General features: G+C 35.9%; 1 protein-coding gene across 1 annotated transcript in view; it reads left to right on the top strand.

Moving 5' to 3' along the window:
• RST1 (ARM repeat superfamily protein) overlaps positions 1 to 17,369 on the top strand; it is a 77,594-nt gene that overhangs the window by 35,965 nt on the left and 24,260 nt on the right. Inside the window, exons 14-17 of the mRNA XM_090018451.1 lie at positions 10,719 to 10,849; positions 10,965 to 11,056; positions 11,324 to 11,424; positions 11,569 to 11,787. Coding sequence (XP_089874577.1) covers positions 10,719 to 10,849; positions 10,965 to 11,056; positions 11,324 to 11,424; positions 11,569 to 11,787 — 543 coding nt within the window. The remainder of the gene's footprint in view (positions 1 to 10,718; positions 10,850 to 10,964; positions 11,057 to 11,323; positions 11,425 to 11,568; positions 11,788 to 17,369) is intronic.

Below are 17,369 nucleotides of genomic sequence, written 5' to 3'. Positions count from 1 at the left end.
CAGATTGGGTCTGGATTCTGAAATCTAGACCCAGTCGTGATAATCTTTTCACCCTCCCTCAAGTTGGACATGGTTTTGAACCATGAACAACTTGCCTTTTAACATCCAAAATCTGTCCTAGTCCTTTTGTAAACAAGTCAACAACTTGATCAACAGTCCGAACGTATTCTGGTTCAATTTCCTTCTCTTCGACCTTCTGTCTTACAAAATGCTGATCAATTTCAATATGCTTGGCATGACTGTGATAAATGGAATTGAATGACATGTTGATAGCACTTTGATTGTCACACAAGAGAATGCTTTTAGAAATCAATTCTCCTACTTCTGTCAACAGGTGTCTGATCCATGTCACTTCGGCTGTAGCAACTGCCATTGATCTGTATTCAGCTTCTGTGCTCGACCTGGCAATGACCTTTTGTTTTCTACTGCTCCAGGAGACAAGATTTAGGCCAATGAAAACACAGTATCCTGAGACTGATCTACACTCATCTGGATTTTCTGCCCAATCTGCATCTGTGTAAGTAAGAAGTTCATGCATGTGATAGTCATGCATATTCTTTCTGTATAGAAGACCATCGCCAATAGTTCCCTTCAAATATCGAAGAATGCGTTTAACAACTTCCATATGTCCAATATGTGGTTCATGCATGAACTGGGATACCTGATTGACCGAATAGACAATGTTAGGTTGAGTGAAGGTAAGATACTGAAGCATTCCGACTACCCTGCGATATCCTGTAGGGTCCTCATACAAATCTCCATCTTGAGAACTTAGTTTCTGATGAAGTACACTGGGTGTGCTTAGAGGCTTGCAGTCTGTCATACCTGCCTTGCTAAGAACATCAACAATATACTTATGTTGAGTAAGTGTCATACCTTCAGGAGTCCTATAAAATATCGCAGTTTACCAAGATCTTTCATCTTAAATCTGTAGTTCAAAAGTTCTTTGACCTGTTCAATATGTTCATTAGAGTTACCTGTAATGATAATGTCATCAACATATATCAATAACAGGATAACTATATCTTTGCATTTGAATATGAAAAAAGAATGGTCAAGAAGAGACCGACTAAAACCATATTTTTCTACTTCAAGAGAGAAACTATCAAACCAAGATCGAGATGCCTGTTTCAGACCATATATAACTCTCTTTAATTTGCACACATATTCTTTGGAGTTCCCTTCAGCATACCCAGTGGGTTGCTCCATATATACTTTCTCCTTCAGAGTTCCATGGAGAAAGACATTTTTTACATCCAGTTGACTAAGAGTCCATTGGTGCTCAATAGCCAATGACAATATAATGCGGATAGTACCCATTTTCACGACTGGACTGAAGGTCTCATCATAGTCTTCTCCTGGCTCCTGTGTGAAGCCTTTGGCAACCAGTCGAGCCTTGTATCGCTCGATAGTACCATCCGGCTTATACTTTATCTTATACACCCACTTTAAACCAACCACATTTTGATTGTGTGGTCTGGGAACTATATCCCAAGTGCCACACTCATGAAGAGCCTCCATTTCATCGTTCATAGCTTCAATCCATCTTTTAGAATTTACTGCTTGATAAAACGTGGTGGGTTGATCTTCTTTGCCCAAGGCGGTTAAGAAAAGTTGAAAATCCATTGTGAAATTCTCATAACTAACCCACCTATCTATAGGATGCCGAGTCCGGGTAGACCTTTTGTGTACAGTTGATTGAATGGAAGCAGAAGGAGAATTCAACTCCTGATTAGGGTTGGGGAAAATCTCCTTCTCACGTCGAGAGTAAACAATGCCTTTATACCTTTCGGGAGCCAATGATGATTCAGAGATCACACTTTCCTGAGTTCTTTGCACAACAGTAAACACGTTTGCCTCATCTCTTCGATTACAGTCTGTAGAGCAAACACCATCAATACTAGAAAAGAGATCTGAGTTGAGCCAAGGGTGGTAAGTTTCAATTTCAGGAGTGACTACATTATGACCAAAATTGGATTCATCAAACACAACATTTCTGGATATCTTGATGCGTTTGCTCACGAGATCATAGCATCTATATCCTTTGTAATCATCAGCATATCCCACAAATCTGCACTGTAAGGCTTTATCCTGAAACTTGTGTCGCATTGAACTGTCAACATGAACATAACATACACACCCAAATACACGCAAACCGTGATAATTTGGATGCACACAATGCAAAGAAAAATAGGGTGATTTGTTTTCCAAGATATTCATGGGCAATCGATTTATGACATAGACTGTTGTATGAAAGGCCTCTGCCCACAAGGTAACTAGAAGATTACTATCATGCATCATGCTCATTGCACTTTCAACAATATGACGATGCTTCCGTTCAGCAATCCCATTCTGTTGAGGTGTATGAGGGCAAGACACCTGCCTACTTATTCCATTTCTCTGGAGGAAATTAATAAAGTCATTTGAAGAGAACTCACCCCCTCCATCACATTGGAAACACGTAATATTCTCAGAGAATTTATTTTGAACAAAAGTATGAAAATTCTAAAACAATTTGAAGATTTCGGATTTACTTTTCATGAAGAAGATCCATGTATATCGAGAATAGCTATCAACAAAAATGAGATAATAGCTAGTGCCAAACATGGAAGGAACTGGAGCGGGACCCCAAACATCAGAACATATAATTTCAAATGGTCTTGAAGCTCTTTTATTAATGGAATGAAATGGGAGAACATGACTCTTATACTGAAGACAACTGAAATATTTTTTATTATCGACACTTAAATTCAAACTTGACTTGGGAATAAGACTGCTTGAAACAAGCTTATCAATAAATCGACTACAACAATGACCCAGACGACCATGCCAAAGATTCAGCTCAATACATTCAGAAAGATTAAAAACACTCTCAGGAGAAGCTGATGATGATGAAGTGAGCTTTAAGATGGAATCAACAGGTTGAACACGAGAGGAAGGATTATCTTGGAACACGTACATATTCCCTTGCCATTTTCCTTCAGCGAACGTTTTCCTCGTGTGAAGGTCCTTAACATGAACAAAAAAAGGGGTAAACTCGACTGAAGCATTAATGTCATCAACAAGTTTAGAGACTGAAACAATATTTTTCTTGATATTAGGAGCATGAATGACATTTGAAAGAGCAAGAGAAGAGTTGGACATAGGAATTACAAAATTTTCAATGTGCGAAATATGGTGATGAGACCCATCTCCAGTGACAATACTATTTCTACCAACATAAGGAGCAAGATTTAGGAGCTTACCAACATCACCAGTAACATGGGTGGCTGCACCAGAATCAACATACCAAGTACCGTGATCATTCTGTTTGATGTTCAATTCAGCCAAGGCAGATAACAACAGCTGCTTGATTTCCCCAATATTCTTCAATGTATATGTTTCCTTTCTTGTCTCCAATTGTTTCCCTCGATTTTGCGGGTTATACCAACAATTTGCTTTGATGTGCCCCCTTTTGTTGCAGAGAAAGCAGGTAGGTATCGTCCTTTGCCTTTGCAGATTATGAGACATACTGGGAGTAGGTAAAATTTCATGGGCTCCTTGTCCATTCTTCTCTTGACCTCCCCTTTTCCGAGATTCCCACCTGCCACGTCCTCGACCATAAGTAACACCTGTGGCAAGGACCTCATGTGCTCCAATGGGATTGTGAATACCTTCGGAGAATCCCTTCAAGGTCATCTCATATTGTAAGAGCTTAGCACGTAGATCTTCAAAAATAGGTAAGTTTGGCAAACACAACAAGAAAGTAACCATCATGTGATAATCGGGTCCCAGCCTGCTTAAAGTCTGTTGCACCATATTTTTGTCACTGACAGCTCAACCCACGATGACCAACTGATCTGTGATAGTCTTCATTTTTTTTAAGTACTCCATGACCGTCACGGAGTCCTTTCTCAACATTTAAAACTCTTTCTTTAAAAATAAAATTCTAGCATGAGAAACTTGAGAATACGTCTGAACAAGACGATGCCATAACTGCATAGCTGAGCAGTCATCTGGGATTGCCACAAGCTCCTCCTGTGACAAAGTGGAAGTGATGTAGGCAAGCAAAGCCTGATCTCGCTTCATCCAGGATACATACTCTGGATTTCTAACAAATGTAATTGAAGTTTCACCCTCTCCATTCTTGCCTTCTTGTGATAAGAACTCTGGAGGGACAGGAACAGAGCCATCCAGATGTCTAGAAAGATTTTGACTCTTTATGAATGAGATGATTTGTCTCTTCTAGGTGAAAAAGTTGAAATTGTTTAGTTTCTCAGACACAAGCTGACTGAGAAAGTTGGAAGATAGACCAGAGTGCGAAGAAGGGAATGAGTTCATAGTCAATGGGTGAAAAACAAGAAGGATTAAGAGACCAAAAATGAAAATCACTTTTAGAGCAAACAAAGTAAACTCGAACCTTGGCTGCTGTTTTTTTTTGACCTGCAGACCCGAGACAAAAAACAGAATATGTAGTGAGAAAGAAAAGAAACTGCTCTAAAAGAAATATGGATCAATCAGCAAGAAGGCACGTTAATATGAAAATAACATGTTTTATCTAATCGTATTTTCTTTCTAAAAGGGAAAATTCCAAAGTTGAGAGGTAGGCAAAATGATCTTAATCAATTAAGGAACTACAGCGAACGCACAAAAGTAGACATATCAGATTCAGTTCTGACCTTAATTATGAGGAAAGATAAGGGACGGGTTTGACGTGATTTCAAACTTTGAAATCACGCAAACATGAATTCAGATTTGCGGGAAATGAAAAAAATATTTTATGGGTGAAATCAGAAGAGAATATGTCGTGATAATCTTTTCATATGGGTCACCTTTCATTCATTGCTCTCTGTCTCTCTCTCTCTCTCTCTCTCTATATATATATATATATATTATAACTCCAAGAGAACCCTTCTCGCCTTTGTTTTTGTGCTGCTTGTGATCTTTTTGCCTCCTGAGGAAGTAAGAGCAGCAATTGGGGTTTTCCAATCCTATGTTTCTCATTAAATTCTTGCCCATTGACTCTCTCTCTCTCTGACTAGCTGATAGTACAGAATACTTTTGAGTATTTATAGCTGAAGGAGTCGCTCACGCAACACTCTTTTGCCTCTCATTCGTCCGAGAGAGAGAGATGGGGAGAGCTCCATGTTGTGAAAAGCAAGGGTTGAAAAAGGGTATGTGGACGGCTGAAGAAGACGAGATCTTGGTCGATTACATCAAGAAGAATGGCCATGGCAGCTGGCGCTCCCTTCCTAAACTTGCTGGTACTCTTTAATTTCCTACTTGTTCATTCTTTCTTCTTCTCCATCTTTGTTTTCTCTACTATTTTTTTTCACTTTTGCTTCTCCTTGGTTTTAGTCCGTTTCATGGTTTTGTTTTTTAAAGGATCTCTTGTCAATGAAAATGTTGTACTTTGTTTAGTGTCACCCATGGTATTTCTTGAGTAAAAAGAAGAAATATATGAAGGGGCTTTAAAACCCCAAACAAGCAGTACATAGTGAATTATGTACAGGTTGTAAAACATCACTTTCACAAACACCGAACACTATAGAGTGGGATTTCTATATCGGTTTTCACCGTAGAGGTTTGCAAGCATCCAAAAGGGGGATTTTTAAATTTCGCAACCCATTTCATAGTGCAATTAAAAAAAAAACAAAAAATGGACCAAAATGGCCCTGGGTGCGTTGACCGCACCCAGGGTCAGGTTGACCACACCGGGTGCCGCACCCGCATCTCGTCGCGTCGATGTGGGTGCAACACTTGTCTGTCCGAATCCCTGTGACATAGATAAAAATTGATTACATAACTGAAAAACATATGAGATTAGCCAACAAAAGTTAAAATATACTAAGAAACTAATTACATAACTGAAATAACTGGAAAATATATGAGATTAACCTACAAAAATCTTGTTGATTATGTCTTAAAATTTTTTTTTTTGCGCTTCACGCCTCAGGCTTGCGCCTTGAGGCACGGAGGGCCGCGCCTCAAGGCGAGGGGTGCCTTTTGCGCCTCAAGGCGCATTTTTGATAACACTGCTTCTTTCATTTCTACGATATTAATGGGTCATCTACAAAGACACAAAAACTTGTGGTTGAATGACGATCATTCACATTCCCTCTCCAATCAGAGTCTAAATAAGCAATTACTTCTAATGGAGAGGAAGATGATAAAAATAATCCATGATTAATAGTATTATTAATATATCTAATAATTCTCATTATAACACTCATATATATCATAGTGAGCGAATGCTGAAATTGACTAACAAAATGAATGACGTGCAATATTAGGTCTAGTAATAGAAAGATAGGTTAGTTTTTCAATCATTTGTCTGTATGGAGTTGAATCCCTTAAAGGTTTTTCATCATCTTTTTTCATTTTTGTATTTATGACCTTTGGAGTATAAATTCTCTTTTCATCAGCAACTCCGATCAAGCTATTATTGTCAATTGCATACTTAGTCTGTGATACGAGATAACCACAAGGTTAATATGCTACTTCTATACCAAGAAAATAACAAAAAAAATTAAGATCTGTCATATCAAAACTAGCCTTAGGGATATATGTAATATGACCAACTCCCTGCTTGTCACCACCTGTGATGATCATGTCATCAACATAAAGTAATAAAATCACTATACCTGCATCGAAAGACTTAATAAACAATGTTGTGTCAGTATAACATGATTTAAATCCCAATTGAATCATCACACTACTAAAACGATCATATTAGGCTTTAGGAGTTTGCTTCAAGCCTTACAAGGCTATGCACAAGTGAAGGACCTTTCCATGTGCCAACTCTAATTTTGAAGGAGGCGTCATATATTCTTCTTCATTAAGATTGCCATTAAGAAAAATATTTTGTACATCCATTTGATAAATAGGCCACTTCCTAATCGATGCTATGGTTACAAGTGTTTTAACACTGGTCATCTTAGCTACCGGAGCAAAGGTTTCTTTGTAGTCTATCCCATATTTTTTCCTATATTCTTTAACTATTAACCTTGCTTTGTATCTTTCTAGTGATCCATCACATTTGGTCTTAACTTTGTAAACCCGTTTATATCTTATGATTTTTTTTCCTAAGGGTAATAATTGAATTTTCTAAGTTTTTGTTTTTTCTAGGGCTTCTAATTCGTTCATAGCTTCAATCCATTCTTGGTGGTTCTTAGCTTCATTAAATAAAGATGGTCCAACTTAAGTGGATAACCATGAGACATGATTTATATTTTGGTTCAAGAGATTCATATGATACAAATTTACTAGGTGCTTTGGATATCCTTGTTGATCTTCTAATGCTAGGTTGATCTGAATCTTGGTTTTGAAAATATTTCTCTAAGTCATATGGAAGATGATCATCAGCACGACAAATATAAACTTGTATGTTATTATTTGATTCATCTACATTGTCATGAACATCATTATCTTAAGTATCATGATTATCCTTCTCATGTACATTGCGAATGCCATTATTGTCATTCTCATGCACATCATCAATATTGACATCATGCTCATAAAGTTTATCCTCATAATTTTCCTTAGACTCATCTTTATCAAATCCATTTTTTTTTCAAGAAAAGTAACATTTTTTGGAACATAAAGTTTATCCTTTTTAACATCATAACATCTTTATCTTTTTTGGTTTTTGGCATATCCCAAAAACACACAAGAAATAGTTTTTATGTAAAGTTTACCATTTTTGCTGGTAAAGACTACATTTGCAACAAAAAACTCTTAACCTTTTGTAATCGGGAGAGATTTTAAACAATTTTTCTATGGGAGAAATATTTTTAAGAGTGGATGAAGGCATTCTATTGATTAAATAAACAACCGTAAGAGCGGTTTCAACCAAAAAATTTTTAGGGACATTTTTTGAAATTAGCAAGGTCTTTGTTGTTTCAATAATATGCCGATGTTTTCTTTCGGCTTGGCCATTTTGTTGTGGATTATTAAGACATGATCTTTGATGTATGATTCCATGATGGTCAAGGTAGTTTTTAAAATCATTAGATAAAAATTCTCCTTCAGAGTTTAATTTGTTTTGAATTGATTTTTAACAAGTTTGTGAAAATTTTGAAAACAAGTAGATCGTTCAGATTGAGTCTAAGAAAGTATATCCAAGTGTGTCTACTATAATCAACAAATATAACATAATATGAAACTCCTTCTTTAGACATTACATGCGCCAGTCCTTATACATCTATACATCTGAATGTACTAATTCAAATGGTTCCTTAGAAACAAAATTGTTAGTTCCAAAATGTAATAATTTCATTTTTCTAAGAATACAATCTTTACAAACCAAATCCCTTCCATTATAATTTTCAAGAAATAAAAACAAATATAATTTAGACATACTTAGATGTCCTAATCTCCTTTTTCAATTTTTTATATATTTCTTTTCAAAATAATTACGAAAACTTTGATTTGGTAAGTATAAGTTGTCCATGAAGTAGAGATACCCTCTTCTATAGCTTCACCCAATCGGCCTCTCAGACTGGATATCCTTCACCAAGCAACCACTAGATAAAAAGGTGATCATACATCCATGGTCGGTAATTTGATAAATTAATAAAAGATTTAAATTCAAGTTTGCCACTACTTTAACATTTTAAACATAAATTTTTTGGATATTTTTAGAAAAGTCTTTTAATGTACCAAAACTTTTGATTTTTAAAGTAGTTCCATCGACAGTAGATACATAGGAATCATTAGGATTAACATAACATTAAGATAGTATGAACTCATTAGGAGTCATATGGAATGATGCACTGGAATCAAGAATCCATGAAGACTTACCGAGATCAATGCATATGGAGACCGCGACACCGAAGAGTGAAGATGATTGATTCTTAAAAAGTGATATTAAAGCCTCCATTAGTTGAGAAAGAGACATTGATGTAATGCTTTTGGAGCCTTCATCAACACTACTATTCTCAAATAAAGATCTCACAAATGTTACTTTCCTTTCCTCTCTCTTTTCTTCTTGTCTCCTCTTTGAGCAAAAAGATTTGATGTGACTCGGTTCGTTGTAGTAGTGACATACTATCTTCTTCTTGGTCTCATGATCATTGGAGGACCTTCTAAAATGAAGTGGCTTGTAGGTATATGTGTTGGTTCCGGGCCTAGACATGGCTAACGGGAAATCCTCATCTTTGATAGTATGTTTCTTTAGCCTATTCTCCTCTATAGTCAATTCTTCAAGTGTCTCTATAATAGAGGGGACACCACCTCTACGAAGAAGAGCAGACTTATTACCCTCAATTTCGAGACTAAGACCATTGACAAATTGATAGAAATGCTCTGCCTTTACTTGCTTTTCACGGAGCTCAATGTTCATAGTACGATGCCACTTGGGCTCAAGAAGGGCTAGTTCATCCTAAATGAGGGATATAACATTATAATATTCACGTATGCTCATATTCCTTTTGGATCATAGTTCTTAATTTGTTTTGAAGATTGCACATATGTGCCATGTCTTTTAGTGAGTACATGTTTTGAAGGTACTTAGTGCATCACTTGCATAGTCAAATTTCTCCAAGCTTGCACACTTGTTGATGTCCACACTATTAATGAGCCATAGCAGGATTTTGGAATGACCTATCTTTCATTCTTTCCACCTCTTTTCATAATCGACAACGACTTTGTTCATATCTTCTCCTTGTAGTGCAACCTCCTTTCCATTGTCATTCTTGGTGAGGACAAGCTTTGGCTCCTTTTTCGTGCCATCGAGCAAACCCCATAGCCTTTTGCTCCAAATGTGGTGCTTTACAATAGAGGCCTACATTACATAGTTGGTGTCATTGAGCTTTACGAGAATGACGGTGTTTGACTCATGATTCTCCTCCATGATGAACAAGATAGAAGAAGAAAAGAAAAAAGGATGGATAACAAAGCTCTTTGAACACCACGAACTCACGATCACGCGATCCACGAGCTCACATCTACACAATCACTTTTTCCACAAGAATTAAGAGCTTAAGGATCTGATACCATGTAATGAAATAGAATATGGGCCCACATACCTCACAAGAAGCACAAACACAAGCTACAATGGGCACAAGCACAAAAGCCACTAAGGGCCAACGAGAGGGTACACACAAACAATTGAAAAATAAATATTTTATTGATATTCAAACACATAAGAATGCATAGAACACAAGGGACAAGAAGTCCCATATATATACAAGAACCAAAAGAGAGAGGGAGGCTAAATAGCCGTTGGAGAGCTTCCAATGGCTAGAATATCTAGTCATTGGGGCTATATTGGTCAACAGACCAATCTGCCCTTATCCAAAATAAAAAATACATTTTAAAATAAAATTATATATATATATATATATATATATATATATATATATATATATATATATATATATATATATATATATATATATATATATATAAACTTAACACTGTGCATGCGCGCATTATTCATGCATATATTGTCTGTGCATTCTTGTTTATTTTGGTTTATGCAACTTCTGAAATGGCTTCTTCTATATATATATATATATATATATATATATATATATATATATATATATATATATATATATATATATATAAAATCTTAACACTGTGCATGCGCACATTATTCATGCATATATTGTCTGTGCATTCTTGTTTATTCTGGTTTATGCAACTTCTGAAATGGCTTCTTAACATTCCCTTCTTGAGCACTGTGCACAGTGTTCATATTTCCTTGTCCCCTCATCTATGTTCTATTTCCTCAGGTAGAGCTTGTTCAACAAGTAATTCCCAATTTTAAGGATAGCATGGTGACTTGGCTTACTTCTGAATCTGATGCTGAATTACTCAAGGCAATGGCAGGTTTGATGATCAAGCTTATATCTTCTGAGCACATGTAAATTCTCTTTGTCCTTTTGTTTTATATCAAACCGTTTCCAGCTTTATTGTACTCTCTTACTCTGTTCTTTTTGGCTGCCCATGTTCATAAACTTCACTCTTCTTGGGCATAGGGCAAGGCGCAGATTTCTAAGGGAAAAGAAAATAAATGTTAGTAGGATTGATAAGATGCTAGATGTCCTTCCACGGATTTTGTTTTTGTCAGGTACAGTTAGTTGTTTCTAGCATTCTCAACTTCAGAATACAGTAAAAACTTCTATGAGAAATGTTGCTGCTATAGTTTTCTTGCCATCTTATTACTAGTGTAGCAAAAGTTCATTTTTTTCAACAAAATATTAGGGATCTCGATCTTTATATCCATGCCTGGTTAACATGTTTTTAAAACAGTGATGTAATTTTCACCCTCTTTTTCTAAATATAGTATATTGATCGTTTTAATTTCTTCATTCTTCTGTGTTGTGCACGTGTGCAGGAAGCTCAAGTGCAGAAGCTGCAGAACTTCCAGGTGCAGCTTTGATATGCCTGCCTTCGTCTCCTGAAACTCTACAGGTAGATGGGACATTGGCCTCTAAGGTATGAATTTGGTGTCAAATGGATATAGTCCTAGTAGGATTCTGGTATCTCATTTTATAATATGTTTGGTATATGAACATCTTTGTGAAATGGAATCTGGATGATGTGGCCCAAAACTAAGATACAAGTTTTACACTTTTTTAGGAGCTGGCTAAGTTGCGGACATTATTTGAAGGTTCAATGCTGGAGATAGCCGATTCTTTACAACTGTCAAGAAATATATTTTTGGCAATGTTGTCATTGCAGTCTTGGCAATCTTTCATGCTCCGTTGGATGAGAAGAGCTATGGTGCTTCTTGGTTATAAAGGGTCACCTGAAACTAGGGACAAAGGCTTTAATAAATTTTCTGGTGATATTCTTAAGGTCAGCTTCTATGTTTTTCATCTTTTGTCATGTTTCATTTATAGTCACATTGGGTTAATTGTTGATTCTGAGTTCTCCCTTGAAACACAGAATCTAGATTTGGGTTATCATTTTCCTTTTAAAACAATAAGAGTTCACAGGTAGAGGTTATGATGTATGTTCACATATCTATGGTTTGGCATGCCTATTCCTGGTTCAGATTTGGCTGACTTGTTCAAATACAGTTTCTATTATGTGTGCATATTGTTAAGTTGTACACTATGTCACATAGGTGCGGGTGCGGGTACAAGTGCGGATGCGGCGATGCAGTACTTTAAAAAAACTTGGGTGCGGGGAGTATATATATATATATAATTTTTAACAGTTTTAAGTTAACACTATGTGTATTTGTGTGCATTTATGTATTTATATATATAATATAGATAAAAATGGACTTGATTAGGGTTAATTGAATATACTTTTGGATAGAAATGGACCTCAGTGTGGTTGACTTCACCTAACACAAAGGAAGCTATGTCCAAGTGTTGCACCCGCCTAGGTGCGGGTGCGACGTGGGTGCAGTGCCCTGTTAGAAGAGTCCATGTGACAGGTTGTACATATATATATATGTATGTATTTTTGTACATATATATTTTTTGGTTCATATTGTACATATATATATTCATATATATTTTTATTTATAATGATGTAATAGGTAAATACCCATTAGGGGTATTTTGGTCATTTTAGTCCTTGTAATAAGTTATGCCCATTAGGGCCACATTAGTACTTTTACTTTAATTTTTTTTCTTTTTGCCTTTTTATGTTTTTATAGGAATTATTTGGTCAAATACCAAATAGAGTTGTTGGGTTCTTTTTTGACTAATCAACGGAGCTGTTGGGACAATCCAACAACTATATTTATAGCTGTTATAACAGTCCAATAGCTTTATTGAGGTCTCCCTCTCTTGTATGTGTGTAAATAGGGGCTTTTATCCCCTTTCATTTTTTAATGCTTCTTTTAAGCATTCATGTTCAAGAAGATGAATATTTTTTATGTTTTGTGTTCTCTTTAGTTCTTTAGTGTCTTGAATGCACTTAGTGATTGTGTTGTGCCTTTGTACTCTTGTATTGTCCCTTAGTTGGACTTATGTTTGTGCATGTGCACTTTGTGTTTATGATCTGTAAGCCCTTAGAGACCCTCATTTTGTATTTTCACATATTTTATTATATGGTATCATAGCCAAAAAATCCTTATTGAGATTCTTTGGTTCGAGTTCGTGCTTTGTGATCGTTATGTGGCTTGGATTTAAGGAAAATCTTGACCTGATATATATCTTATATCTTTAAATGTTACTTGTGTTATCTATCTCATGAATTCTGCATGAGAAAACACTCACTTTCTTTATCTTTGAAAAATTATTTATTATTTTTATAAAAAACTAAATTCTTTAAATGTTTTAAAAAAATAATTATCGTTGGATTTAATTTTTATTAAATATTTTATAAGGTTTATAATATTTGTTTGATCTTGTGAAATTATATGTGTATGCTTTTATGCGGTATAGTTTTAATTTGAGTTTTTCAAAGCTTGCTTTATTTGATATGCACGTATATGATCTAGTATTCTCGAGCATGTATTGTTTGCATTTAGATGCTTTATTTGAACAATTCATGGTTATAAATATCAAATCATGTTCGTATTTATTATTAAACTTTTCTTTTTGAAAAATTATCATATATTTTAAAATAATTTGAAATGGTGTTATGTATTTCACAGGTATGATCTTACGAAAATTTGCTTAACTTGTGTTTAATTTTTCTCACTTTACTTGTGGTGTATTCTTATGTGAAACTTAAAGTAGCTTATGAAATATTAAAAATTATGATCTAGCTTATGAATAAATATTTTTTATATTGATATTGATCCTTGTGCATTTGTTATTGCCTTACATGATGAATGAGATTGCCTATTCTTGTATAAGGTATTGAACATGATTTCTTATGGGAGTCATTCACTTTCATAAATGTCTTTTGTGGGACAATAGTTATGTTATTGAGTGTTTATCTTGTTGGTCTTTTTGTGATACTTCATGATTGTGTTATTTTCTTAGTCTCATGGCTCTTTAATGAAAATTATCTTACATGTTTTGCATGAGATTTAAATATTATGTTTTTATTGCATACTTAGTTTTTTTAATAAAATATTAAGTTGAAAATTATGAGAAACTTCTTTGTGTTTGCCCTTTGTGGGTGTTATAAGTGTTTCTTCCCTTTAGTGCTTGTCCATTATTGATGAACGTGTTTGTCCGCTTAGATCTTTGGTGGACATGTGTGTTCTTGATTAAAGACTCTTGATTCATTGCATCCTTGTTATTTATAAAATATTATTTTTTGTATTGTGGTCTCTTTGGTATATACCCTTAGTGCCTTAATTTATCACTTGCATAGATGTTTAAATGTATTCCTATGCATATTTCATAGCTTTTATATGAGATATGTGACTTTAAGTTATTAAGATTATTGCATTCGCATGAATTTTTTATCTCTTTGTGAGTATCCATGATTAGTTGTACTTGTGTATGTACTTGGTTTTTTATATGGTTCTTTGAGAATCTCTATATATGTTTTGACCCTTTTTAATATTATATGTTATTGTTGTCTCATAGTAGACTTGTAATCTAGATTGAACTATCTCACTCTCTATATAACTTGCTTATATTGACTATGCATATGATTGCATTGCATCAATTGACATCTTGTTGTGCATATGAACGCACTATATTCATTCTAAGTTTTTATCTACCATTATTGGATTTGATTTGAAACTTTGTTTTTTAAATTGGTTTTTATATATGAACTTATTTGGAAATTGATTTTCATGAGTATTTATTGCCTTCTTATGACATTTGTTTTGTCCATCACATATTTTTATATGATGCAGTCTTGTTGCTTTTGCTAAACCAGTGTTGTTTGTTGGGGTGAGTTGTGTGCACCTCAGTTTAGATTGTCTGCTCATAGTTTGACTCTAACTGATGTTTGTTTGATCTTTGATTCTGTGAGTGTATTGTATCACTTATTTGAATATTTGTCCATTTGTATTATGGATGCTTATAATTATGTTTATTTGTGATGACTATTTATTTTTGAAACCATGGTGTTTCGAAAGGTTGTGAAATTTAATATTTCGGTTTTGATTTGTAAATCTTTTCTTTACCTTCTCAATGATATTAGTTTGTTTTCATTACAAGCTACATGTTTTTCAAATATGGTGAATTATGTGCACCCATTGGTTATTCACACTTTTATGTGTTTTTGTTTTACCTATGTGACATTGTGATTATGCTCTTGTTCTAGTAGTTGATACCAAGGTTGTAAGTAGCGTCTCATTACCCATATCGGTCGGGCCAATAGTAACACCGTATCGTATCATATCGTAAACGCATCATAATTTTTTAATAAAAAATTTTAAATAATCCAAAAAAATAAAGAAAAATAAAAAAAATCAGAAAAAATAGTAAAAATTAGTAAAAAAATATATCACATCAAATAATGATGAATTTCACAAAATACAACCATAAAATTACATATGAAGTATTTTATCACTATGAGCTGCATAAGACATCATCAAACATCAACTATCTTACAAGAAAAATGCAAAATATTAAGAGCATGCCACAAAACTCATACTTTTGTACCACATAAACAAAAATATTATGACAATTGTTTCACTCATTTTTAAATCGTTTTTCACTCATTACTTGATTGCCCCATTGTTCTGACAGATCATCTGATGCCATCAAGCTTGATATAAATCTTTAATTTTTGAAGATCCAACTTTTTTTAGAGAGTTGCTTTGTAATTTTACTCATAATAAGGATTTTTTTACCTTAACCGATTTTATTGAGTAAAAAATGATGGAAATGCATTTTTTTATCTTAACCCACTTCTTTGGGTGAAAAAATAGTGAAAATGCACTTTTAATGGCCGTTAAACAAATAAAGAAGTTGGCCCTCAAAATGTATTTGAAACCCAAAATGAAAATTTTGTTTAGGCCTTTTTAAAGTGCATCGAAGGTGTATCATACGATAACCTTGTATCGTACGATACAACACGATACATGGGTATATCATATGATACACCCATATGAGTACGATACACACTCGTATCGCGATACAACTGTGTATTGTATCGTAAACCCCAAAAGTAACGATACATATCGTATCGTACGATACGACATGATAGAGACAACCTTGTTTGATACACTTGTTTAAGTGTCATTTTATGTAGACGAGAGATGTTGGTTATTCATTCTTTTTGTGTGTTTTTTAGCCCATTAGTGACATTGTAATTATACTCTTGTTCTAGTAGCTGATACTAGGGGTGGCAAAATCTGACCAGACCCGCCAGCCCGCTTCTTAGCCGGGTTAGGGTTTGGCTTAAACGGGTTCGTGTCGTAAACGGGTCGACCCGCCTAACCCGTTTATTAAACGGTTCGTGTTCGTGTTAGGGGTATGCCAACCCGCCAACCTGTTTGACCCGTTTAATAAACGGGTTAGGCGGGCGGGTCAACCCGTTTACACGAACCCGTCAACCCGCAACCCGAGTCTCGCCAAATACACGAACACGAATCCTATTATGGTAATCGAGTCCCATCACCAAGACCGACAGGTTCCTAAGTGAGATTCCGGCCGATAACAGCCTCGTCGGAACCCTAATCCCCCACCCGAAGCTGACAACGGCGTGTTTCCTCACCGGAAACGCGCTTCTCGCGCGGATCTCGACACCAGAGAATAGGCCGTTGATCACACTGACAAACGATCCCAATGCCACTGCCGATCCGTCACGCTGCTCGGTCGCGACCACTCCTTCGTTCTCACAGAACCCTAGCCAGAGACGATCGGCCGATCCTCCATCGCCGTTCTCCTCCAAGAGACCATTTACCTCCAAACCCTCGCCCGTCTTCTAGTCAAATAAGGCGCCGGGATCATCGGAGAATCCGATCGCGGCGATCTGGCTGTCTTCTTGATGGAGAAATCGCCGACCCGGGGGCTGAACCAGACGAAGAACTTGGGGTCGCGGTTGCCGCGGAGGTCGAACTCGGCGCTCATGGAGAGCGGGGGAGCCGAAGGGGCCGATACCAGTCTTGACGATGAGGCAGAAGGCGTTGGAGGGGTCATTGGGGTGGTACGAGAGGCAGACGGAGGGACCGACGTCGAAGGCGGTTGCGAGGCTCATGCAGAGCTCGACGGCGGAATCTCCGACCGAGACCCGTTTATTAAACGGGTTAACCGTGTCGTGTCGGGTTACCCATTTAATAAATGGGTCGTGTTCGTGTTTGCCACATCCAACCCGTTTAATAAACGGGTCGTGTTCGTGTTGAGGTATGCTGACCCGCCAACCCGCCGACCCGATTGCCACCCCTAGCTGTTACACTTGTTTAAGAGTCATTTTATGTAGACAAGAGATGTTGGTTATTCACACTTTTTGTGTGTGTTTTAGCCCATTAATGACATTGTGATTATGCTATAATTGATTTTTAAGGTTTGGAGGTCTAGTGAGATGATTGTTTGTTGTGGTCGAACTATTGTTGAGATTTGCAA

Source organism: Nuphar pumila, chromosome 10 (assembly GCF_984573655.1).
Source record: "Nuphar pumila chromosome 10, dmNupPumi1.hap1.1, whole genome shotgun sequence".
Lineage (NCBI taxonomy): Eukaryota > Viridiplantae > Streptophyta > Magnoliopsida > Nymphaeales > Nymphaeaceae > Nuphar > Nuphar pumila.
Note: the sequence above shows the minus strand (reverse complement) of the source record. Positions and strands in the feature narration are given on the sequence as shown.